The sequence below is a fragment of the Trichogramma pretiosum genome, unplaced genomic scaffold (assembly GCF_000599845.2).
Source record: "Trichogramma pretiosum strain Unisexual culture from Peru unplaced genomic scaffold, Tpre_2.0 scaffold12, whole genome shotgun sequence".
Taxonomy (NCBI): Eukaryota; Metazoa; Arthropoda; class Insecta; order Hymenoptera; family Trichogrammatidae; genus Trichogramma; species Trichogramma pretiosum.
The window spans coordinates 589,563-608,524 of record NW_019641690.1 but is presented as its reverse complement, the minus strand read 5'-3'; the positions used below and the strand labels follow the sequence as shown (position 1 = coordinate 608,524).

Below are 18,962 nucleotides of genomic sequence, written 5' to 3'. Positions count from 1 at the left end.
AAAATGTATTCCAAGTCCAATCAAGTGCATCTAGCGGATTGTTCCAAAAATTTTCTCAAAAAATAAGATTGAAACTTTCTAACGATTCAGATATAAACATTTCATCCTATTTTTAAAGGAATTACTGAATAGATAGGTGGACATTTGGAGCACTTGTTCAAAGTGGTGAAACAGAGAGCACAATAAGGCCGTTATTTACTAATCCATTTAAAAAAATTGAAAAAGAACTTGTGCTCATACAGTATAGAGCGAAGCTTTGACGTCATAAAAAATAATCATTTTCAATTAGATAATAATCTCAAATTTTAACCGTAATTTTTTTTATAAATTAAACAAAAATTCATAACTTTACGATGAAATGTTTTTCAACGACTATATAGTCTTAGGTTTTTTTAATTTTTCCAAATCTACAGATACACAACATAGTTTCCAATCGCAATAATGAGACTTTGAGTATGACAATTTTATGAAAAGAAAAAATATCCGTTATTGAAAAATGTAAAATTGAGATTCGAATTTGAAGATCATAGCGAACGTTACAATCTGGAAATGACAGTTTTCGCAATACCGTATAATTGTAAACAATATTCCTAGACATCGTCAATCTATTGATAAAATATATTATCCTTATTTTTTAAGTTTTTCTATGTCCAAAAAAAGTATATCGATCCAATAATAATCAATGTTGAGCGTGTATCAGAAATTTGCTGCAACGATTCTATAGATTCGATGACCCGAAACAAAAATACATAAGGCAAACTTGTTAGAACTTCATCGTGAATCACAAGAAAAATGTAGCCACGGTTTAAATCGACGCTCTTTTCGTACATGTGAACGTTTTCAAGATAAATGGAAAAAAAGGAGAAGATTAAAAAAAAAAAAAAAAAAATAACATCAGCTCCGTGTGGGTTCTGTGACCTCGGAAATACTTTTGGCGTCAGAGCCGAAAGCTAGAGATGTGCTAAGCGGTATCAATCGCAAGGTGGGCTTCGCTCGTGTATATACCTACTCGACCGGTGCCCGCAGTAGCACCAGGCGAGCTCGCTATATAACAAAGATCGCGCTCGCTTCGATCTGCCCCCAAGTCGCTATATATACGTTTTCAGGCTCATCAGTCAGTCAGGCCGCGATACCGCAGTGCAGCGCGCACGTACCCCGTCGTCGGTGCATAAGACAAGAACTTTGTCTGGATCTCGGATCGAGAGCGCAGCAGATGCATGTAAAAGCGCCTTGGGCAACAGCCGTCCTCGCCGCCGCCGCCGTCCAACAGAATTTTTCTTTAATTCGGAACATCGTATTTTTTCCACGCGCCAGTACGGTGAGCACCAATCCTAACTTTGTATATTTAACTATTCGTTACAAAGTGCATTAAACCTGTGTGCCCATCCTTATTTTATTTCATGCCTCCGGTCATTTTTTCGGTTCGATCCTGCTGCCTATCCGCTTCCTGTAAAAGCTGGCTATTGCACTAGCTTGCAGTATTTAATAATCCTTCTTTTTGTATCAGAAAAATAATTCAAACTCCGCTATCCAAAGAAACCTGCAAGTTTTTTGAAAATTATTTACCCTTTTGATGGAACCATTTCAATTTTATTTCTTAATATGTCGCACCGACGATACATTATTAAATTTTTTTTCTAACTGATTTATAATTCATTCTTTATATTTCTATTTTATTTATCAAACTTTCATTGCAAAAAACTTGCGCTCGATTGCGAACGAGCTTCAAAACATTGAAGCTCGTTCTTTGTACATTGAAATAAAAGACGGTCAAAAATATCAATTAGTGCCATTAAGAGTAATTTTACGAAAATTTCAATGTCTATAAGTAAAAATTTTTATTTTTATTGAATTAAAAGCTATCTATAAATAACATTATGCTTCTAGCATGTAAAAGATACTCGTCCCTCATGACCTTGTAAAACTTCATTTCCAATCATTTTTCCTGGAAATTTTTGACTCGCACTTTATCTCTTTTGTGGATATGGACTAAAATTGTTGACATTAAAGCAAAATATTTTACTTTTTTTACTGAAAGTCCCCAAATTAACTCCAAAAAAATTTGCAAAATAAGAATTCTATGGTTTAATATTAAATTTAATTAATTATGTGACGAAGATAGACTTACTTATTGCAAGCCAAAATAAAGACGGATTATTCGAAACATATGAACAAATTATTTTTTCATCATTTGTCACAGTTGAAATTCCGGAATGTTAGAATTTGTACAGACACCTTGAAAATCATACAGTACAAGGTTTCTCCGTAAGTACTAAGTACTAGTGCTAAATTTGAACTTCAATCATTTTCAGATACAGAATTATCAGGTGTATTGAAAGAAATACTTTGTAATTGTGTTAGGTACCATAACGTAGTTTATGTTCGAAAAAGAATACCTGAATGTCAATTTTTTTTGTGCATTGTCAAGGGAGTTATAAAATAACACACATCAACAAATAGACTGAGAGTGAAAAAATAATACTTTCAATAAGCTCTTTTTAAATTTGTCTATCGATGACCAAGTTGCATAATTGTATAACGCGCGTGTATAATCCAGACGATATTTTTCATTTAGTTTTGAGTTAAATAAATTGAAAATATTAATGTTAGCGTATACCTTCGACTAACGCAAGTCAAGTACACACACTATCTGTATAAATAGATAGACCTTTACTCTGCGATACATGACATGTTTAAAAGCACATGTCACTTTTGACGTTTATCAACCGTATTCCACCCGTATAATTCGATGTTGAAAAATACATACAATTAATGTATCTGTGAAATCGGTACTACTTACTATTCGGAGTAACTAATACTTTATAATCGATCGATTGTTATGAAGATTTTTCATGAAATATTCAGTAGTAAATACTGTGCATAATGAACAAATATATAAATAATAGTACAATAAAAAATAATTTAAAAAGTAATTAAAGATTTTTTTCAGTGAAATTTTGTACTTAAACATATTAAAATTTTATCTAAAAATAATTTTGTTAAGTGGAAAAATAATATAATAATACTCTATCAGTTATTATTATTGTTAAATTTTTATTTCTCTCGGAATATTTTCGTTTGTATTAAACACATGGTACAACAAAATTCTCCAGTGCTTATCGCATTATTTATCCTGTTACTAAATTACGGCGTTCAATGACCTGCAATTTTTATTCTTCTCAAGTATATGAGCTGCAAAACTCATGAATTATTCTTTAGTTAATGAACTTGCTCTCAAACATGTGTGTTTTGATTGTGACGAAAGGTGTAAACCTTCTCAGAATCAAGAAGTATATTTGACGCTTCTTATTTTTCTAATTTGCGGAATAACTATCCTATAAAAATGAACATGATGCTCTTTGTTAAAATGGCTTAAAAACCCCGAATCACCATAAGCATTATTCAAATTTTATGCCATAAAATAGTCTATAAATTTCTATTTCCATATAGGTCAATCGAAATCATGTACAGTGCATTTATTAAATTGAAGAGTGTAATTTTGATGATTAGCTGCTTCACTCTACAGGTTTGTCTAAAAAAATTATTGTTAAGAGATGAGAATGAATTTGATTAATGTAACGAATTATTTTTATCGGGAAAAGCTTTCCAAAAAAGTAGAAGTTTCGGCACATGGGCGCCTTATGGATCCACCAGCAAGGAACAGCATGTGGCGTTTTGGCTTTCCTAATCCAGTCAACTACAACGATAATGAACTTTATTGTGGAGGCTATGCAGGTGGGTTTCATTGGCACAATATCATCGTTATTGCTGAAAAAATGTATGAGCACAATATATCAGGTTACCACAATTATACTTCAAAATTATATCCTGAAGAATTGGAAATTAAGCAAGTTCTAAAAAAATTAAATCTCCAAATTTTTCACTTAAAAAATGAACAAACATTTAAATCGTTGGATGAATAAATTAATAGAGAAGTAAAAAAGTCGACAATGCAATAACATTTTATTTTATTCTGACTAGAAACCTAAAATTTGAAAACCAATCATTTTAATTTTAATTTTTGTTTTAAATAAATCATATATAGTTCAATGGCATCAGAACGAAGGAAAATGTGGTAGTTGTGGAGATGCTTATCATCTACCACGGCCTAGACCTCATGAAGCTGGTGGAGAATTTGCCAAAGGAACGATTACGAGACATTATCAAGTGGGACAGGTAAAACTTTTACATTATTTAGCACAGCTTAGTTCTATTACAATAAAAATTTAACTTGTTTGAAAAAAATTGTTGAGATAACGTTTTAGGTGAAAAACATATCGTTTTTTATACCTTATTAAATTCGATTGGGCGATTTAATCGATTATTCATACATGAATTCTAAATTGTGAATTAAGCTGTTTCGAAAAAATTTTTTGGACAATGCAACGCTATTTTTAGCAACTATTTGCGAGCCTCTTTTCCAAAAATAGTGCATACATTTTTATTTGAAACTTTTTAAAGATTCGTGCTTTTTGTTCAATAATATGTACATTTTTCGGGAATCGTGAACCACAAAAGCTGAGTATAACATTTGACAAAAAAGGAAAATGATGGTTTTTAACTCGACTATTTAAATACTGCTTTATGTTTATCAAAAAAGAGAGATTAATAAGGTTTAAAATTTATTTGCAAAGGATATTGATGTAGAAGTAGAATTAACATCAAATCATCAAGGTTATTTTGAAATGTTCATTTGTCCAAACAATAATCCAGCTTCAGATCCATCAGATGCTTGCTTCGAAAAGTCAGTATTTACGAAAAAAAGCGATATTCGAGTATGCAAGCATTAACATTTCCATTTTTTTACACAATAAAGGTACAATTTATATTTGACGGGTACAAACGAAACACGATTTATCATTCCCGATGACTCAGAAAAGAAGGCAATATTTCGTTATAAAGTTTCACTACCACCTTATCTTACTTGTTCACAATGTATTATCCAATGGAATTACATAACGGGTAGGTTTATGAAGAGATGGACTATAAGGAATGGCAAAATTTTTCATTTACTCTGAAAATTTAATTATATACGTAGCCAACATGTGGGGTACTTGCGAAAATGGCACCGAAGCGGTAGGTTGTGGCTTGTCTGAAACTTTCCGTAACTGCGCGGATGTCAGCATCATTACCAGCGCGGCTGGATTGCCACCGATTTTCGTTCAACAAGATAATCCCTTTTTATTATACTACAGAGATCAACGCACTCCCAACATTCACCCTCTCATTATTAGGTAAATCAATTGTTGTAACAAAAATTTTTACAATTACAATTGTTACAATTTGTTTTTATCTTTCAAAAAACAATAGTAACGCTAAAAAAATTTATTTTATGAAAGGTCCCAAGTGTGTCAGCCAAACGAGCGTTACAGTCGTATTCCAGGCATGGATTTGTGGTGCCAGACCAATTGTCTTCGATATCCACCAAATTGTCCAACTTCAATTTGTGGTTGTCCGTAAGTGTTAATCCAATTTTAAAAGAAATGAGATGGTGACCAGAATTGATATTGATCGATCAAATTGATTCAGGGAAATTTGCGAACCTATTGGCGACATTGCTGGCAAGGAAGGCGCAGCCGAGTACTGCTTAGATCGATGCTTGGTCTATCCAAGCAAGTGTCCGAAAAGCCGCTGTCGTTGTTACTAATGGTCACCAGAGCTATGATGAACTCAAATTAATTATCAATAAAATAATTTTAATTTATCCAATAAATAAGTCAAGTTTGATCCTTTAATAGGCTATTTGAATGTTGTAGTTTTATTTATGATCAAAAAAATACGCTTTTTGTTGAATGGCACTATTGTTTATTTCAGGAAAAACTATTTGACAGTATATATTATTTGAAACAATTTTTCAGTATTCCAACGTAATATATATATATATATTTATTTATTCATATATTTTTATTCGTTTCGGTAATACTTTTAAAACTTTTCTAGCTGAAGTACTTAAACATGGCTCTTGTTTATTTACAGCAGGTATTGCTATAAGTTAGTAGTATATTTTCTAATATATATTAATTTTATGACATCCATACAATATCATTTTATAGTTTTTTTGATTCTTCTGCATATACTCATGTATGCTTAACTGTGTGCGTGTATGTGTGTATATGTGCGCGCAGGTACGTCAACTAAGCTGGCACATGGCAAAACGCAAATATATATCATTATATATACCTTCAATCACTTATAACATTTTAGAAAACTATATACACTCAAGTTTGTTAAACTCTACTGCGAAGCTAGTTATTCTTAATCATAAAAACATTTTTCTAACTAAACATAATTAATTTTCCAATATAACTGATTCGTCGATGCGAAGTCGTAATAGTCAATATAACTCCTTCCAGAGTTACATTTAATTTGAAATATAAACAATTTTTGATAACTCAAGTTTTTCTGTTTTTGTCAACATGTTGTTTTAACGATTGAAATTACCATAAAAAATAATGAGACTTATTTAATAGAGTCTTTGTAGAGGTACTAATAATTAATTGATCATACTTGCGCATCTAATAATTATAATTGAATTTTACGTATTATTATACATTTGACAAAGTATTTTTATACTTATTTATTTGAATAAGATAAAAATACTCAATAATATTTACAGACATTGTCTGAGAGTTTTTACTGGTTTAACTTATTCAGCTAAAACAAATTTTCAAACTTATTCACAATTGATTATTTTAATTCACTATTCATTAATCTATCGACGTTCATTATACATAAATTATTCTATTAACTATCAAGTCTTTCGTACCATCATTACAAAAATTAAATGACATTTAAGAATTTGCCACTGTTGTAAGCTTCAAGATTATGTCAGGTAGTTCTTTTATTGGAATAATATAATGTTGTAGACAATGCATGCTTGTTTTGAATTAATCACTTGCCATTATCGCATATGATAATATACAACGAATTTTGAATTATATTTCGTTTGTCATTTTATCGTGAAACACACAAACTTCTTCAGTCTATTTTTATTTTATGGGTTGCTGAATTTTTCTTGCTTTGTTTTCTAAAAACTATTGCAGTTAATATCGGGTTATTATTTTTTTGTCAAGTTCTGAACAATTAACTAAAACACTAATTCATTATAAATGGATACATATCCAGCTATCTTTTCATAATAACTGGCATCAAAGAGACTTTCACAAACCGTAATTGGCTAAGACTCTCAAGATCGTTATTTTTTCCTTATTTTCACCGCAGGCCCTACGCGTATCTGGACGAATTCTAATTGAATATATTTGACTCAAAGTAAACTTATTTATGTCTTCTAGAAAAGTTCAAATTTTATGGGAAATATATGATTCTATGTAATTCGTTTTTATTCTTAATATTGATTTGTATATAATACAATTATGAAATAAAATGTTTTAGACAATTAAGGCAGTAGTATCTATCTTGTAGCTAAATAAAAATATACATTTATATATTTTATATTTTAGTAATTTAAATATGAAAAATTGCAGACAACAGATAAATCGAGTTCAAACAGAATAAAATTTCATTTTTCCCTTCAAATAAAAAAATTCAAAAATATTTTCACTAATTTTGTTATTAGTTTTATAATAAAAATACTGACTAAATAGTTTTCTTGTACGCTCACTTTTCCTTGTTTGTGTGATAAATAGGTTTTAAAATATGTAACAAATTATTTTCAGTCTCTTTTAACAAATATCACCAAAAATATCAACCTAATAAAAAAATCTGCTGTCCAGAGATAGTAAAACTTCTTGAAATTAAACGTTCAAAATTAAATTTTGATTTCTAACATTGATAGATTTATTACTAAAATAATGTATTTTCAAATTGTTTAGTAGAAGTCTCTGAAAGTGGATTTGAAATTTTTATTTTTACTGAGTACTTCGGGATTCTCTTACAACAATTAGTTATTATTCATAAAGTACGTAATTTCCAAACTACAAATTATACATTTTTTCCGAAAATTATTGCATATTAAGGTATGTAATATTATCTTGTATTTCATTATCACATGGTCACAACATTTTTACGAGATTAATGATGGATCAATCAATTATTATATTGATCAATTTTAATGAAATAAATCTCAAACAATTGTATTTTCGATAAATTTTGTAAGATTGTAAGTAAAACGAAAACACAGAATTCATTTAAAAACAAATACGAATGTCTTTTATAATCATGATAATTGTCACATTTAACATGCATTTTTAAAGTATTATATAATATTATTATTTTTAATAATTGAAATTTGAAATAAGTGCATATAAATTGAAAGAATAATCGAAAAATTATTTTAATAGGAAAATAAGATTTATGGTTTTTTCACAGTGGTTTGTTGTTCATTTACTCCGTTAATTCATTTTTGTCGCATTCAGGTACATTTTCAGTCTTCTGATTAAATTATTCATACCTCAAATATTATTTATTAATGTGAATTTAAAAATAATAGTATGCATCAGCAAGTAATATGAACTTATAAATATCTCTCTAAGAAATTTGAGTATTAAGTGTATTAATGTTAAGATAAGAACGTGTGGGCAATATTTGGGCTATTTCAATACTAATGTACGGAAAAAATCATTAGTTCCTCAGCTCACCTTGTAACTTATAAGAGAATCGTCTTTCTATTAATTAGACAACTTGTACTGAGTTCTACATAAACATAACTCGTGAACTAGCATCTACACTTCATTTATAGATGTGATTATGAATTTTGAATTTATAATGATATCGCTGTAAATAATTGGTTTCAAATAATCGCACCGTACTGTTAATTTTTCATTAAGTAAGTTGCTTCTTATAAAAAAAGTCAGTTCGTACCCAAAAATTACTCGGATTTTAGTTATGAAGGATCTTATAAGTTTTTAAAATCAAAGTAACTCAACTCGACAGGCACACTTGGTTCGCTTTACGCATCTTTCAAAAATCCTTAAATATCCCACCAATCACATCAAAGTTCACAACGATTATATCATTAACAGTACATGATTATAATTAAGCAGCACCCCTAAACGCTGAAACAGGGATAAAAACTTTTTGATATTTATAATTTCTACAACATTGCTTCAAAAGATTCCATTTCCGATGGCGAATATTTCTTTTCAATGCCAACAGTAATTTACCACGCATTTGAAACAGGTGTGACCATCATTTATTTTTCCTAAATGGATAAAAGTAGCTAATTTTCGCTCGTTAAAACAAAAGTACCAATTTTATTTTGGTCATGGAAAAGTGACGCGTATTCTTAAGAGCAGAAAAGTTTCTAAAACTCAGTTTTTATTAACTTTTCTGTAACTTAAGTATTTTATATTAAAATTCTATAAATAGTTAAGCTTTTAACGTCATATACAATCCACCCGCTTAAAGAGTATACAGTATATGCAAAAGGATAAGCTCATAAATGTATAGCCAGTATACATATTAAGATCTAAGTATGATTATGCAATAGAATGTGCGCTTATCCCGTATAGTTCTAATATTTGCTATTAACCCCTGCAATTTCATCTTTTTAATTATAATGAAATTAAATAATCAGAGCTTAATAGACGCAGTTTATCGCACGCCACAAGACAAAAAAACACGAGTCATTTTCAAATAAGTTATAAAAAAATCCTGAAAAATTCATACATAAGCATGAAAAATCGCTAAGATTTAAAACGTATTTTTATTTGAACTTGGATTTTTCATGAATTTTTTTTTATCACGTTCAAATCTTTACGATTTCTTATCTCAAAAAAGAACAATCTTATAGAAAAAATGTCTAAGAATTAAAGAGTCTTACAACTAGTTAAAGAATGGATGAATTTTTCAAAATTTTATGAAAACTTTTTGAGTTGAGTCACGTGTGGATCGAGACAGCACCTATCGAGATCTGTGGATTATTATTTTTTTCATTACAATAAAAAAAAATGAGGTTTCAAGGAGTTAGATCAAATATTACAGCTAATCGAGAAATAACGGACAGTCTTTATATGCAATATTTTTCAAAAACTGTAGTAGTCTGCGAAAAATATATAAAAATTAACATATAACTTTGTTGGAAAAACGTCAATAATACAAAATCAAATATTTTTGGTAATTGGTCATAAAAGAATAGAGACCCTACAGTGACGTGTACATATCAGATTAGTATAACTTTTCTCTAAAGTTTTAGATCGATGTTTCATCGCAGGTGAAGAAGCGATGAAAAAAAAATCATTTTTAAGTGAAATTCAAACTCGAACGGTAATTATTCCAAGAATTTTTACGAATATTCTTCTACTATTTTTTAACTAATGATAGAAAATCATTTACTTTTTTTCAGCGTCTATTTTACATTAAAAAAATTGAAGTCGAGATCATTCGATTTGTCAAAACAAATCATAAAAACTTCATCAAAATAATTCATTCTTGCTTCAAATCTTAGAAAGGTATTTAAGGATATATATAGATATATATTATTTATATTTTTGGAACACTCTGTTTATGAAAACAACTATTATTCAGAAATTTGTAGAACTTACGGAAAGCGTTTCAAGGGATCGGTTGAAGGGCTCATTATCAACGTTATCCTTTGAACTGCATTCAACGAATTTGAGTTCATTGTAAATAATGTCAGACAATTTTTTTAAACCTTTTTAAACCTTTTTAAACATGCATGTGCTACGTTATTTTTCATTTGCTACCTTCATATTTTTTATATTTACGTAGTATTGTTAGTTTAAAATGCTTCTGCATTACCATTAAGATATTTTACCTACTGAAATTGCTGTATGTCCATGCAATTATATGTAATCGGTGCGGAGATTGTTTAAGCGTAATTCACTATTATTAGATTATAGAGTCGAGAAAAATTGTGTCGTGAGTACATGATATTTAGTCATTACCTTATCAATATTTTTTAGATATTAAGATAAAATTAAATTTTTTTCGTTAATAGGCTAATTTTTTTGGATAACTTAAAAAATAAAATAATTCAAACAAAGTAAAATTCATTTTACACTTGTAAACAAAAAAGTTACCGCTTAATTTATTACTGTACTGATACATTTTCATTTGATAGCTAGGCCATAATTGTGTACTTGTAAAGTTTTAACGATTTCAAATCTTTCCATAAAATAATTCACTAATTCAATTACTAATATTCATTTTTATAATATTGCTGCAATTTTACTCTGAGCTCAATTTTTCATTAACTAATTATTTAGTTAAGTTTTAAACAACTGATAATGAGCTGTTTAAGTGATTTTGTTATAATAAAACATTTATACGCGTTAGGACCTGCAAGAACCTTTAACAAGACTGATCAGAACTTACAAATAACCCAAAGTAGCATATGTTTTAACATAAGGAGCATCTACTTGGCAGTTTTCCCTGAAATAAAAAAAAAAAAAAAAATAATGTATATTTGACGTTATAAAACTAAGTTATGATAAAAACTTACTCATCTTCCCAGGGGCAAACTTCATTAACATTATTGTCTTGCTCCTGTTGCAATGAAGGATTTTGTTGATCAGCGGAGACATCTTTGTTTGGGTCCGAAGACTGAGGCTCAACAGGTTTATCCTTTTGTGGCGTTGACTGAACAGCTTTTGGCTGTTCTGATGAAATATTTTCTTGATCTTCTATACATGGTTTTTCAGTATCGGTTGGAAGTTGCGAGGAGTCAAGTGTTTTATCTTCATCGATACTTTGCACCTGCGTTAGAGGATCGCTCATAAGAGCGTAGTCACTGCTCGTATCATGCGTTTCGAGGTCCAAGGACAATGTTTCTAAATCTTCTTCAGGCTCCCCAACAATAGCACTAATGCTAATAAGAGGTGCCTTTGTCGTGCGAAAACGCGGCGATTGCTTTGTTTCCTCAGGCACGATGTTAACAAGGCAGGGCGCTGATGCTAATTCTAATTCTGGTAATGGAGTTAGCGCCGCACCTTCTGGCACAAACGATAAGTCAAACGAGGTACTGCTGCAAGCTGCAGTGCTGGCCAAGTGGGCCATTTCCGTTGAGCAACTTCGGCCGCTTCCGAGCGGGGCCGAACCCACCGAATAATTTCGATATACTTGCTTGATCTCAGACTTAACTGACGGACTGATCTTTCGTTGTAAACGCTCTGAGATATCAGGCGTGGTACTGCTTACGTCTGAAGAGGAACTAAATGAATCGGGTTGAGATGGATTTTTTCGTGGCATACGTGATTCAGACTGAAGGTTCGGACCCGATGCTTCGGTTGGAGGGCTGAAACTGGCCGAGGCCACTCGAGGCACCGTACCAGTTGAACTACCAGTTGCCTGAGGAGATCCAGAATCCCAAGGGCAGACATCATCTTTCGGCATAGAAACTTCCCTAAAATACAAAAATTCACGATAAAACTTAATGAATAATGCATAAAAGATGGACGTGCTTTTTAAATAATCGCAGAACTGCTGCAGAGGGCTCAAAAAGGATTTGATTATTTATCTAGGTTGATTAGTGACCTGTTATCCGGTTGGGATTAGTAACATGTTACCAGGTTTAAATATGTGCCTTAAATTGTTAAAGAAATTGCCAAAAAATTTATTTTTATCGATTAAGTAAAATGATTGGAAGATCTTGATAAAAAAACCTGCAGTAATTTCGCTCAAAAGTTGATAAAAAATGTTTCAATAGTATTTTATAGGAAAAAATTAGTAAGTGACGCAAGTTTCAATAGCGTAAGCAAATACTCGGGAACATATTACATAATCCGAAGGCGAATAAGTGCGCTGATAAATATAATGATTTAGACAACATTTAAAGTATTATACTTATAAAATTCACCTGTAAGGAATATCAGTTAGATTCGACTGACTATGGGAATGCGGCACCTTAGGACCTGCTGCAGTATCACGCACTCCGCAAATGGCTAGCTCGTGAGCAGATCCAGACAAGCTTCTGTCGCTTCCTCGACGTCTGCCAACACCACCTATGCCATGTTGCTGCTGCTGTTGAGGTAGTTGATGTTGCTGTGACATACTTCCGGGCAACGTCGAAATTTTTTTTTTACCTTGGCCGCCAAAGGCAAAAAATCTGTATAATTACGAAGATAGTTAATTTATTTCATATTTTTCTTGGCTATTTTTCAAAAATGGAAAATTATTTTAAGATTTATTTAACCTTTTCTTTTGCAAGGGTTGCACTCCAGCAGCGAGAAGATTTCGATAATGATCTGAACGAATAAATCGTGGGTAACAATCTTTCTTGAGGAGCAGTGTATATACATGCTCAGCAGCTGAATCAAAAGTGAACCGAGTCGGATTTTTCATTTCTTGATGAACTTTTTCCATTGTTTTACCATCAATATTTATTTCACAAGGTGCACCCGGCTTTAAAAATTCCCTACAGTTTAAAAAAAATAATCGTCATGAACTCATTTGATTTAATATTGGTAATGATTTACGAAGTAATTACTTGCCTGAATATTTCATTAACTTTGTCATTAATTTTAGCTTGATTGCTGTGCCTCAAATCCTTTACTGCGAGCCAGAAGCGAATATTTTCATGACTATACTCTTTCCTCAAATAATTTGTAAACTCTTGTAAACCTGTCGGGTCTGACATTAATTCTTCCATTGATAAACCCCATCTTTTAACCCGTTTTTCCGTCGGAATTTCAACTCTAAAACAATTCAAATTATTAATACATTTAAATAATTCATATTGTTAATGTTAAATTATAAACTTACAAAGGACTATGCAGCTGCCAGAATGTTTGATCATCAGTGATCCATGGATTAGAAGGTAAAGGTTGCGTTATCATAGGGTCGTATTCTATGTATGTTTCAAAATGCGTTTTCAAACTTTCGATTGCAACAGAAACTTTAATTCTAGTTCGTGTAACACTGCTACGTAGTAGTTCAACCTGTAAGAGATGAGCGAACGAAAAATGTTTTATTACAACAGATCGATATGAATTTTTAAATTTTATATGAAACTGAAGAATAAAAATTACTTCACGTTGTAGATCATTGAGAGTGCGTTTTCTAGGAGGAGCACGAGCAATTCCAGGTCGTGCTCTATTAGGTATTGGCATCATTTCAAGACTACTCGTACATCCTGGCGGAGGTCTATACACTCGCCAGAATGCACGTTCCTGAGAATCACTTACGATTTTATCACCTTTTTTTCGATCTTTAGACAAGCGCACCTTTGAAACATCATATTAATGAAAATATTGTAAGTTATGTTACTTTAATATAATAAGTTTAATTTTATTACTTGTTCATCGGCTTGCAACTGAATGAGTTCCCATTTTTTTTGCAAATTATTTTTCAGGGTACTTAGTGCCTCCTGAAAAATATATAATATATGTATGTACAGTAAAACCTCCCTTGACGGACACATCTTATATATTTACGGGCCTTTAATTATTTATGATAAATCTAAGAATCTTGCAAATCTAATTATTAAAATCAAACTTACAAGTTCGTATTCTTCTAGACCATGGCGTTGCTTATTTCTTAAAGTACGTTTTGCCAAATAAATCGCATACTCCACATTATCGGGAGTTTTGTGCTGCCAAGGCCAATAATAAGGAGTCTGCGAGGAAAAATGATTTATTAAAAATACAATAAATGTGACTTATTTATGTACATACATTTTTGAAAATATTTATAACTATTAATAGTCAAAAAATACTTCTTACCTGAAATCTATAAAGAGAGCTGTCATCTTTCACAGTAAGAGTTCTAGAATCATTTACAGGGAAGAAGTAACCATATTGGCAGAGTTGATTAGCAATGTGGACTGCCTCTACTGTTAACATAGATTATTTTTTCGTAAAATCAGGGAGAAGACAACAACAAATTTTATAAAAATTCTATCACACTGCTCAATTATTTGAATATTTTTAATGAATTGCAATTATTAAAAGTTCAATCAATTTAGATTTGTAAAAGCCATAATTAATTTTCTTTTTAGAATCAGAAGGTTTTTAACAATGGATTTACAGCATCAATTCAAAACAATTTTGTACACCTTTAGTTTGATATTTAAAAGAATGAAGGTATTATAAAACTAGTACCAACTAGCAAAAGCAATAAAACAAAATAAACTTTTGTGGTAAATTTATACTTATTTATTGATAATAATTGAGTCATACCTGATTCTTCAATGTTTAGTCTATCCATCAACCATTCAATGAGGTCATATCCTGTAAATAAATATGATTATTATAATAAAGTGTGAAACTAACTATGTGATGTTTTTCAATTTACTTTTAAATAAAGGTGTTAATATTTACCCATGAATGCTGATGGAATCGAGGTAAGAAAAAGCTTTTGGCTTCGAACTGGTACCCCATTTTCAGGGTCCTGCATTTCCCGCACCAACCCTTCCATCTATAAAGAAAAATAATTATTATTTTATTTTAAATTCTTCATAATTTTCAAGTAAATGCAAATCATCTGTAGACAATTTATAAATAAATCTGTACCTTGTCAAAAGCACATGGTCTGTGTACACGTGACTCTCTTTCTTTGGGTTGTAAAGCACTGGAGCCCTCCATCGTGTTCGAGGGAGTCCTCTGTGCCTTTGGCAGGAGCAGTGGCGATAACAATGCTGGAGAGGGCTGGGGGGCTTAGTTGGAGACGGGTTTACCCGAACTCCATGGGGCTCTGGCCCCATCCCATAACTCCGGTCACCCTTGCATACCCACTACAAAAATAAATTATATTTCTAGTATAAAAATAAAAGTAGCAGATTTTAAAATTTAATATAAATAACTAACTATCGAAAATCCAAGGGTGCAAGTACTTAGCCTAGATAAAGGTGCCACGGCTTCTCTTAGAATGGATGGCACCTATAGCTGTTTGGTTGCAGTTGCTGTCAATCAATCTGTTAGATTTACCATTTTTCATAAAGACCTGGGTCAAAGTGAAGTAGTTGATCCATGTCACTTTGACAGGTTGGTTCTTGATTACAAAAATTTTGAATACTTGATAAATGCATATCACCACTTCAATTTAGCCATGCAATCTCTGTTTAAAATAACATAATATTGTAAACCATTTTATTATTAGAAAATATCTAATTTTGTGATTGCAGTACAAAAAATACTTGAAATAAAATAAATTTTTACAATAGTTTAAATTTTTTATAAATTTATAACAAGATTTTAGTTAATTCATTTTAAGTAAAGGTTGAATAAAAGACTCATTGTGATCAGAAGGTATATCATGTTAAAGAAAATCAAATGATGTTCAAAATCATTTTTTACAAAATCTGTAAAAATATTTGTGGATCAGTGTAAATTTCTAATGTGTATTGAACTATACTTGAGTATGTCTTATTGTATGGTACAAGTTATTTTTAGATGCACAAAAAATAATAGCATAGATGACTTTTATTTCTTGCTTAGAGTATGGGTATAAAGTAAAATTTTTCTTATTTTAAATTTATATTTGTTACAATAAATTTAGATCCCAAATTTTAAAAATATGCTATAAGGTCATTATTTTAAGAATAAATATTTAATATAAATGGCTTTTTTAGTAAAATAAAAATATATTCTACAGAAGATGAGGTATTTTTGTTGATTAATTAAAAATATGTGATAATCATTGATTGAATCGAATTTATATTTTATGAATTGAAAAATTGATATTATTATATTAGTAACAAAACTAAAAGTAAATTATCATTAAGACAAGAAAAAGTAATTTATTCACGTTCAATTTTATTAATGAGAAGAATTAAACACGAATTAATGTACTCAAATGATTATACATACAATAAGAGGAAAATTTCGAATTAACAATTCAATTGGTTCATTTTATGAGTGAAAATGTGCAAAGGTAAGTAAGCACTTACTATAAAAGAAATTTATCCAAGAAACATGAAAGTAAACAGAGAAATCGGCACCTGTCGTTGAGCGTCAAATTAACTGAAAATGATAGTTTTTTCAAGACTGACAGTTAGAAAGAGCAAAGAAGAAAACCAGCTATTTCCAGCTCCGAACACTGGGGATATTCAAGCAATTATTCCGACACTTCAGTAGTATGGAAGTGGATAATCACAGTTAGGATAAAACAGAAGCACTTAATCAAGCGTTGGCTAATAGCATCCGAAAGCTAAATGACACTCGTCTGTTCAATTCATCAGCAATAGCAGCAATTCGTTAAGAAGAAAGAGAAATAGAGAGAGAGAGAGAGAGAAAGAAAGACGGAGAATGACTAGATATGGGTCTTGCAAACTGGTCGATCAGCGGGCGCTAGTGCGCGCAGTCGCGCTTGCACTGTCACCATCGGTTGTAGTTTGTACACTTCGTTTGTATATAGTTTCCCCAATAATTAATTCTCAATCACCTCGCCTTAGGCCCTTGATATCCAATGCGAGTACTCTCTTTTGTCGACTCGTTGTTCAATTCAGTAACACTTGTCACTTTTTCAAACAAGCAGAAATTACACCCAACCACCTCCCTGCAATCTTATTGCGATGTTCGGCTCGGCTCAGCTCATAGCAGAACAGTCGTATATACATGTATATATGAGCTTTATATGTACGACCCGTAACCGTGAGTCGCTGGAGCTGCACTTCGCGGAGGTCGCGACGGCCGATGCGGAGATTGCACTGGGCGCGAATGCGATGGGCACAGTTTGGAGTCTGGAGTTGGACACTAGCGCATCGGGTGCGCAGCCGCACGTTGGCGTTTCCGACTTATTCGGCTTTGTCCGTATAGACTCTCTGAGTCAATTCTCAACCATCGTCCATACACTTTGTCCCGATTATTATTATTCAAATGAAAAACTTGAAAATTACTTGAAAATTTCAAATTTTCCTTAAATTTCAACTGCTCGTTAGGAACAATTAAATAAAGATTTTAGTTATTAAAGTTTAAAAGAACACGAAACACAATTAAGTTAAACCCGTGTTTTACATTTGATCGGTAAAAATTGAATTTTGCAATGAATTCGTTCCCTCGGAAACTGATGAAACTATGAATTTAAGCTTTTATTTATAAATAGGATCATTAGATTTAATCATGCAAATTTGTATCAAATCAAATGAAGTTAAAACTAAAATTTAATTCACATTTGTAGAATTTAAGTCGCATTTCGTGACAAGTTACTCCAGCTTTCAAAGTTTAGTATTCGAAAAAGTGCACCTAAAGATAATACATTCAAGAATGGAATATGATAAAACTTTTGACGACTTTTCAAAATTTAAATAACAGCTGGATAATTCCAACTTGATCTCCATTCCCTGCACGTGATAGAGCCAATGCTCAGGTATTACAATTGATTGATTACACTGCAATAAATTAGGATCTACGAACGTCGAATTGAAAGAATTCCGACTTTATGAACCTAATTAAATTGCTCTAATTGAGCCGCTTTGTTTTCAAGTCTCGATTTATTACGGTGAAATTTTTCAGTTGATAAGCGGCTAATACTTGAGTGAGCGTGCATCCAACGCTGCATAACTTTGATGCTACTGTCGAACGTATATTTCTGAAAACAATTTTACTGACACTGAAACCAATCCATGTGTCTATTGGTGAGATCTGCTTATAGCTCTATGCGCGGCGCTTTCCCATTAAATGGTACATCTGAGGCGGGCTATCGGATTCACGTGTCAACTATAATCGAACTTGAAATCCTCGTAGACGTCGTTACGCCATTGTCGATGTATTCAAGCCATGCAAAAAAATCACAAGCTATTTCGGTATATTCTACCAAAATGTTACTTATCATACTGTCAAAAAATGCCTTTCGTTGAGATATTATTGAATATTACCAAAATCGAAATTTCGTTGAAGTAAATTTTCTTACGTGGGATCGGTATAAAGTAAGACAAAGATGATAAAGATCAAAAGAATCAATATAACACTGCAATATTTTAGAAAATATCAAATGTGATAAATTTATTAAAATAATATAACAGTTTTCATATATATCATTCTACCATAACAATAATTTATGAATTATATTTCATCTCTAAATGTAATAAATCGGTTTTAAAATTTTTA

At 31.3% G+C, this 18,962-nt stretch overlaps 2 protein-coding genes across 4 annotated transcripts; one reads left to right on the top strand and one right to left on the bottom strand.

Annotated features, from left to right (window-relative positions):
• Positions 1 to 917: 917 nt before the first annotated feature.
• On the top strand, positions 918 to 8,160 carry LOC106649834. Its single transcript, XM_014367477.2, has 9 exons — positions 918 to 1,318; positions 3,451 to 3,526; positions 3,603 to 3,735; positions 4,046 to 4,176; positions 4,635 to 4,744; positions 4,817 to 4,962; positions 5,039 to 5,234; positions 5,340 to 5,456; positions 5,530 to 8,160. The coding sequence occupies exons 2-9, from the start codon at positions 3,464 to 3,466 to the stop codon at positions 5,645 to 5,647; spliced, it is 1,014 nt and encodes a 337-aa protein (XP_014222963.1). The 5' UTR covers positions 918 to 1,318; positions 3,451 to 3,463; the 3' UTR covers positions 5,648 to 8,160.
• Positions 8,161 to 8,264: 104 nt separating this feature from the next.
• Positions 8,265 to 17,601, bottom strand: LOC106649832 (regulator of G-protein signaling 9). Of its 3 annotated transcripts, XM_014367473.2 has the most exons (15): positions 16,805 to 17,595; positions 15,723 to 15,972; positions 15,429 to 15,649; positions 15,237 to 15,333; positions 15,096 to 15,146; positions 14,640 to 14,749; positions 14,417 to 14,533; positions 14,213 to 14,284; positions 13,947 to 14,141; positions 13,681 to 13,856; positions 13,410 to 13,613; positions 13,112 to 13,333; positions 12,776 to 13,024; positions 11,423 to 12,322; positions 8,265 to 11,352 (listed from the first exon to the last, which is right to left on the bottom strand). In XM_014367473.2, the coding sequence occupies exons 3-15, from the start codon at positions 15,498 to 15,500 to the stop codon at positions 11,292 to 11,294; spliced, it is 2,526 nt and encodes an 841-aa protein (XP_014222959.1). In that variant the 5' UTR covers positions 15,501 to 15,649; positions 15,723 to 15,972; positions 16,805 to 17,595; the 3' UTR covers positions 8,265 to 11,291. The 3 variants fall into 3 exon arrangements, with proteins under 3 accessions (XP_014222959.1, XP_023317556.1, XP_023317557.1); XM_023461788.1 differs by having other exon boundaries at positions 13,681 to 14,141; positions 16,805 to 17,601; XM_023461789.1 differs by having other exon boundaries at positions 13,681 to 14,141; positions 17,299 to 17,601.
• Positions 17,602 to 18,962: the final 1,361 nt, after the last annotated feature.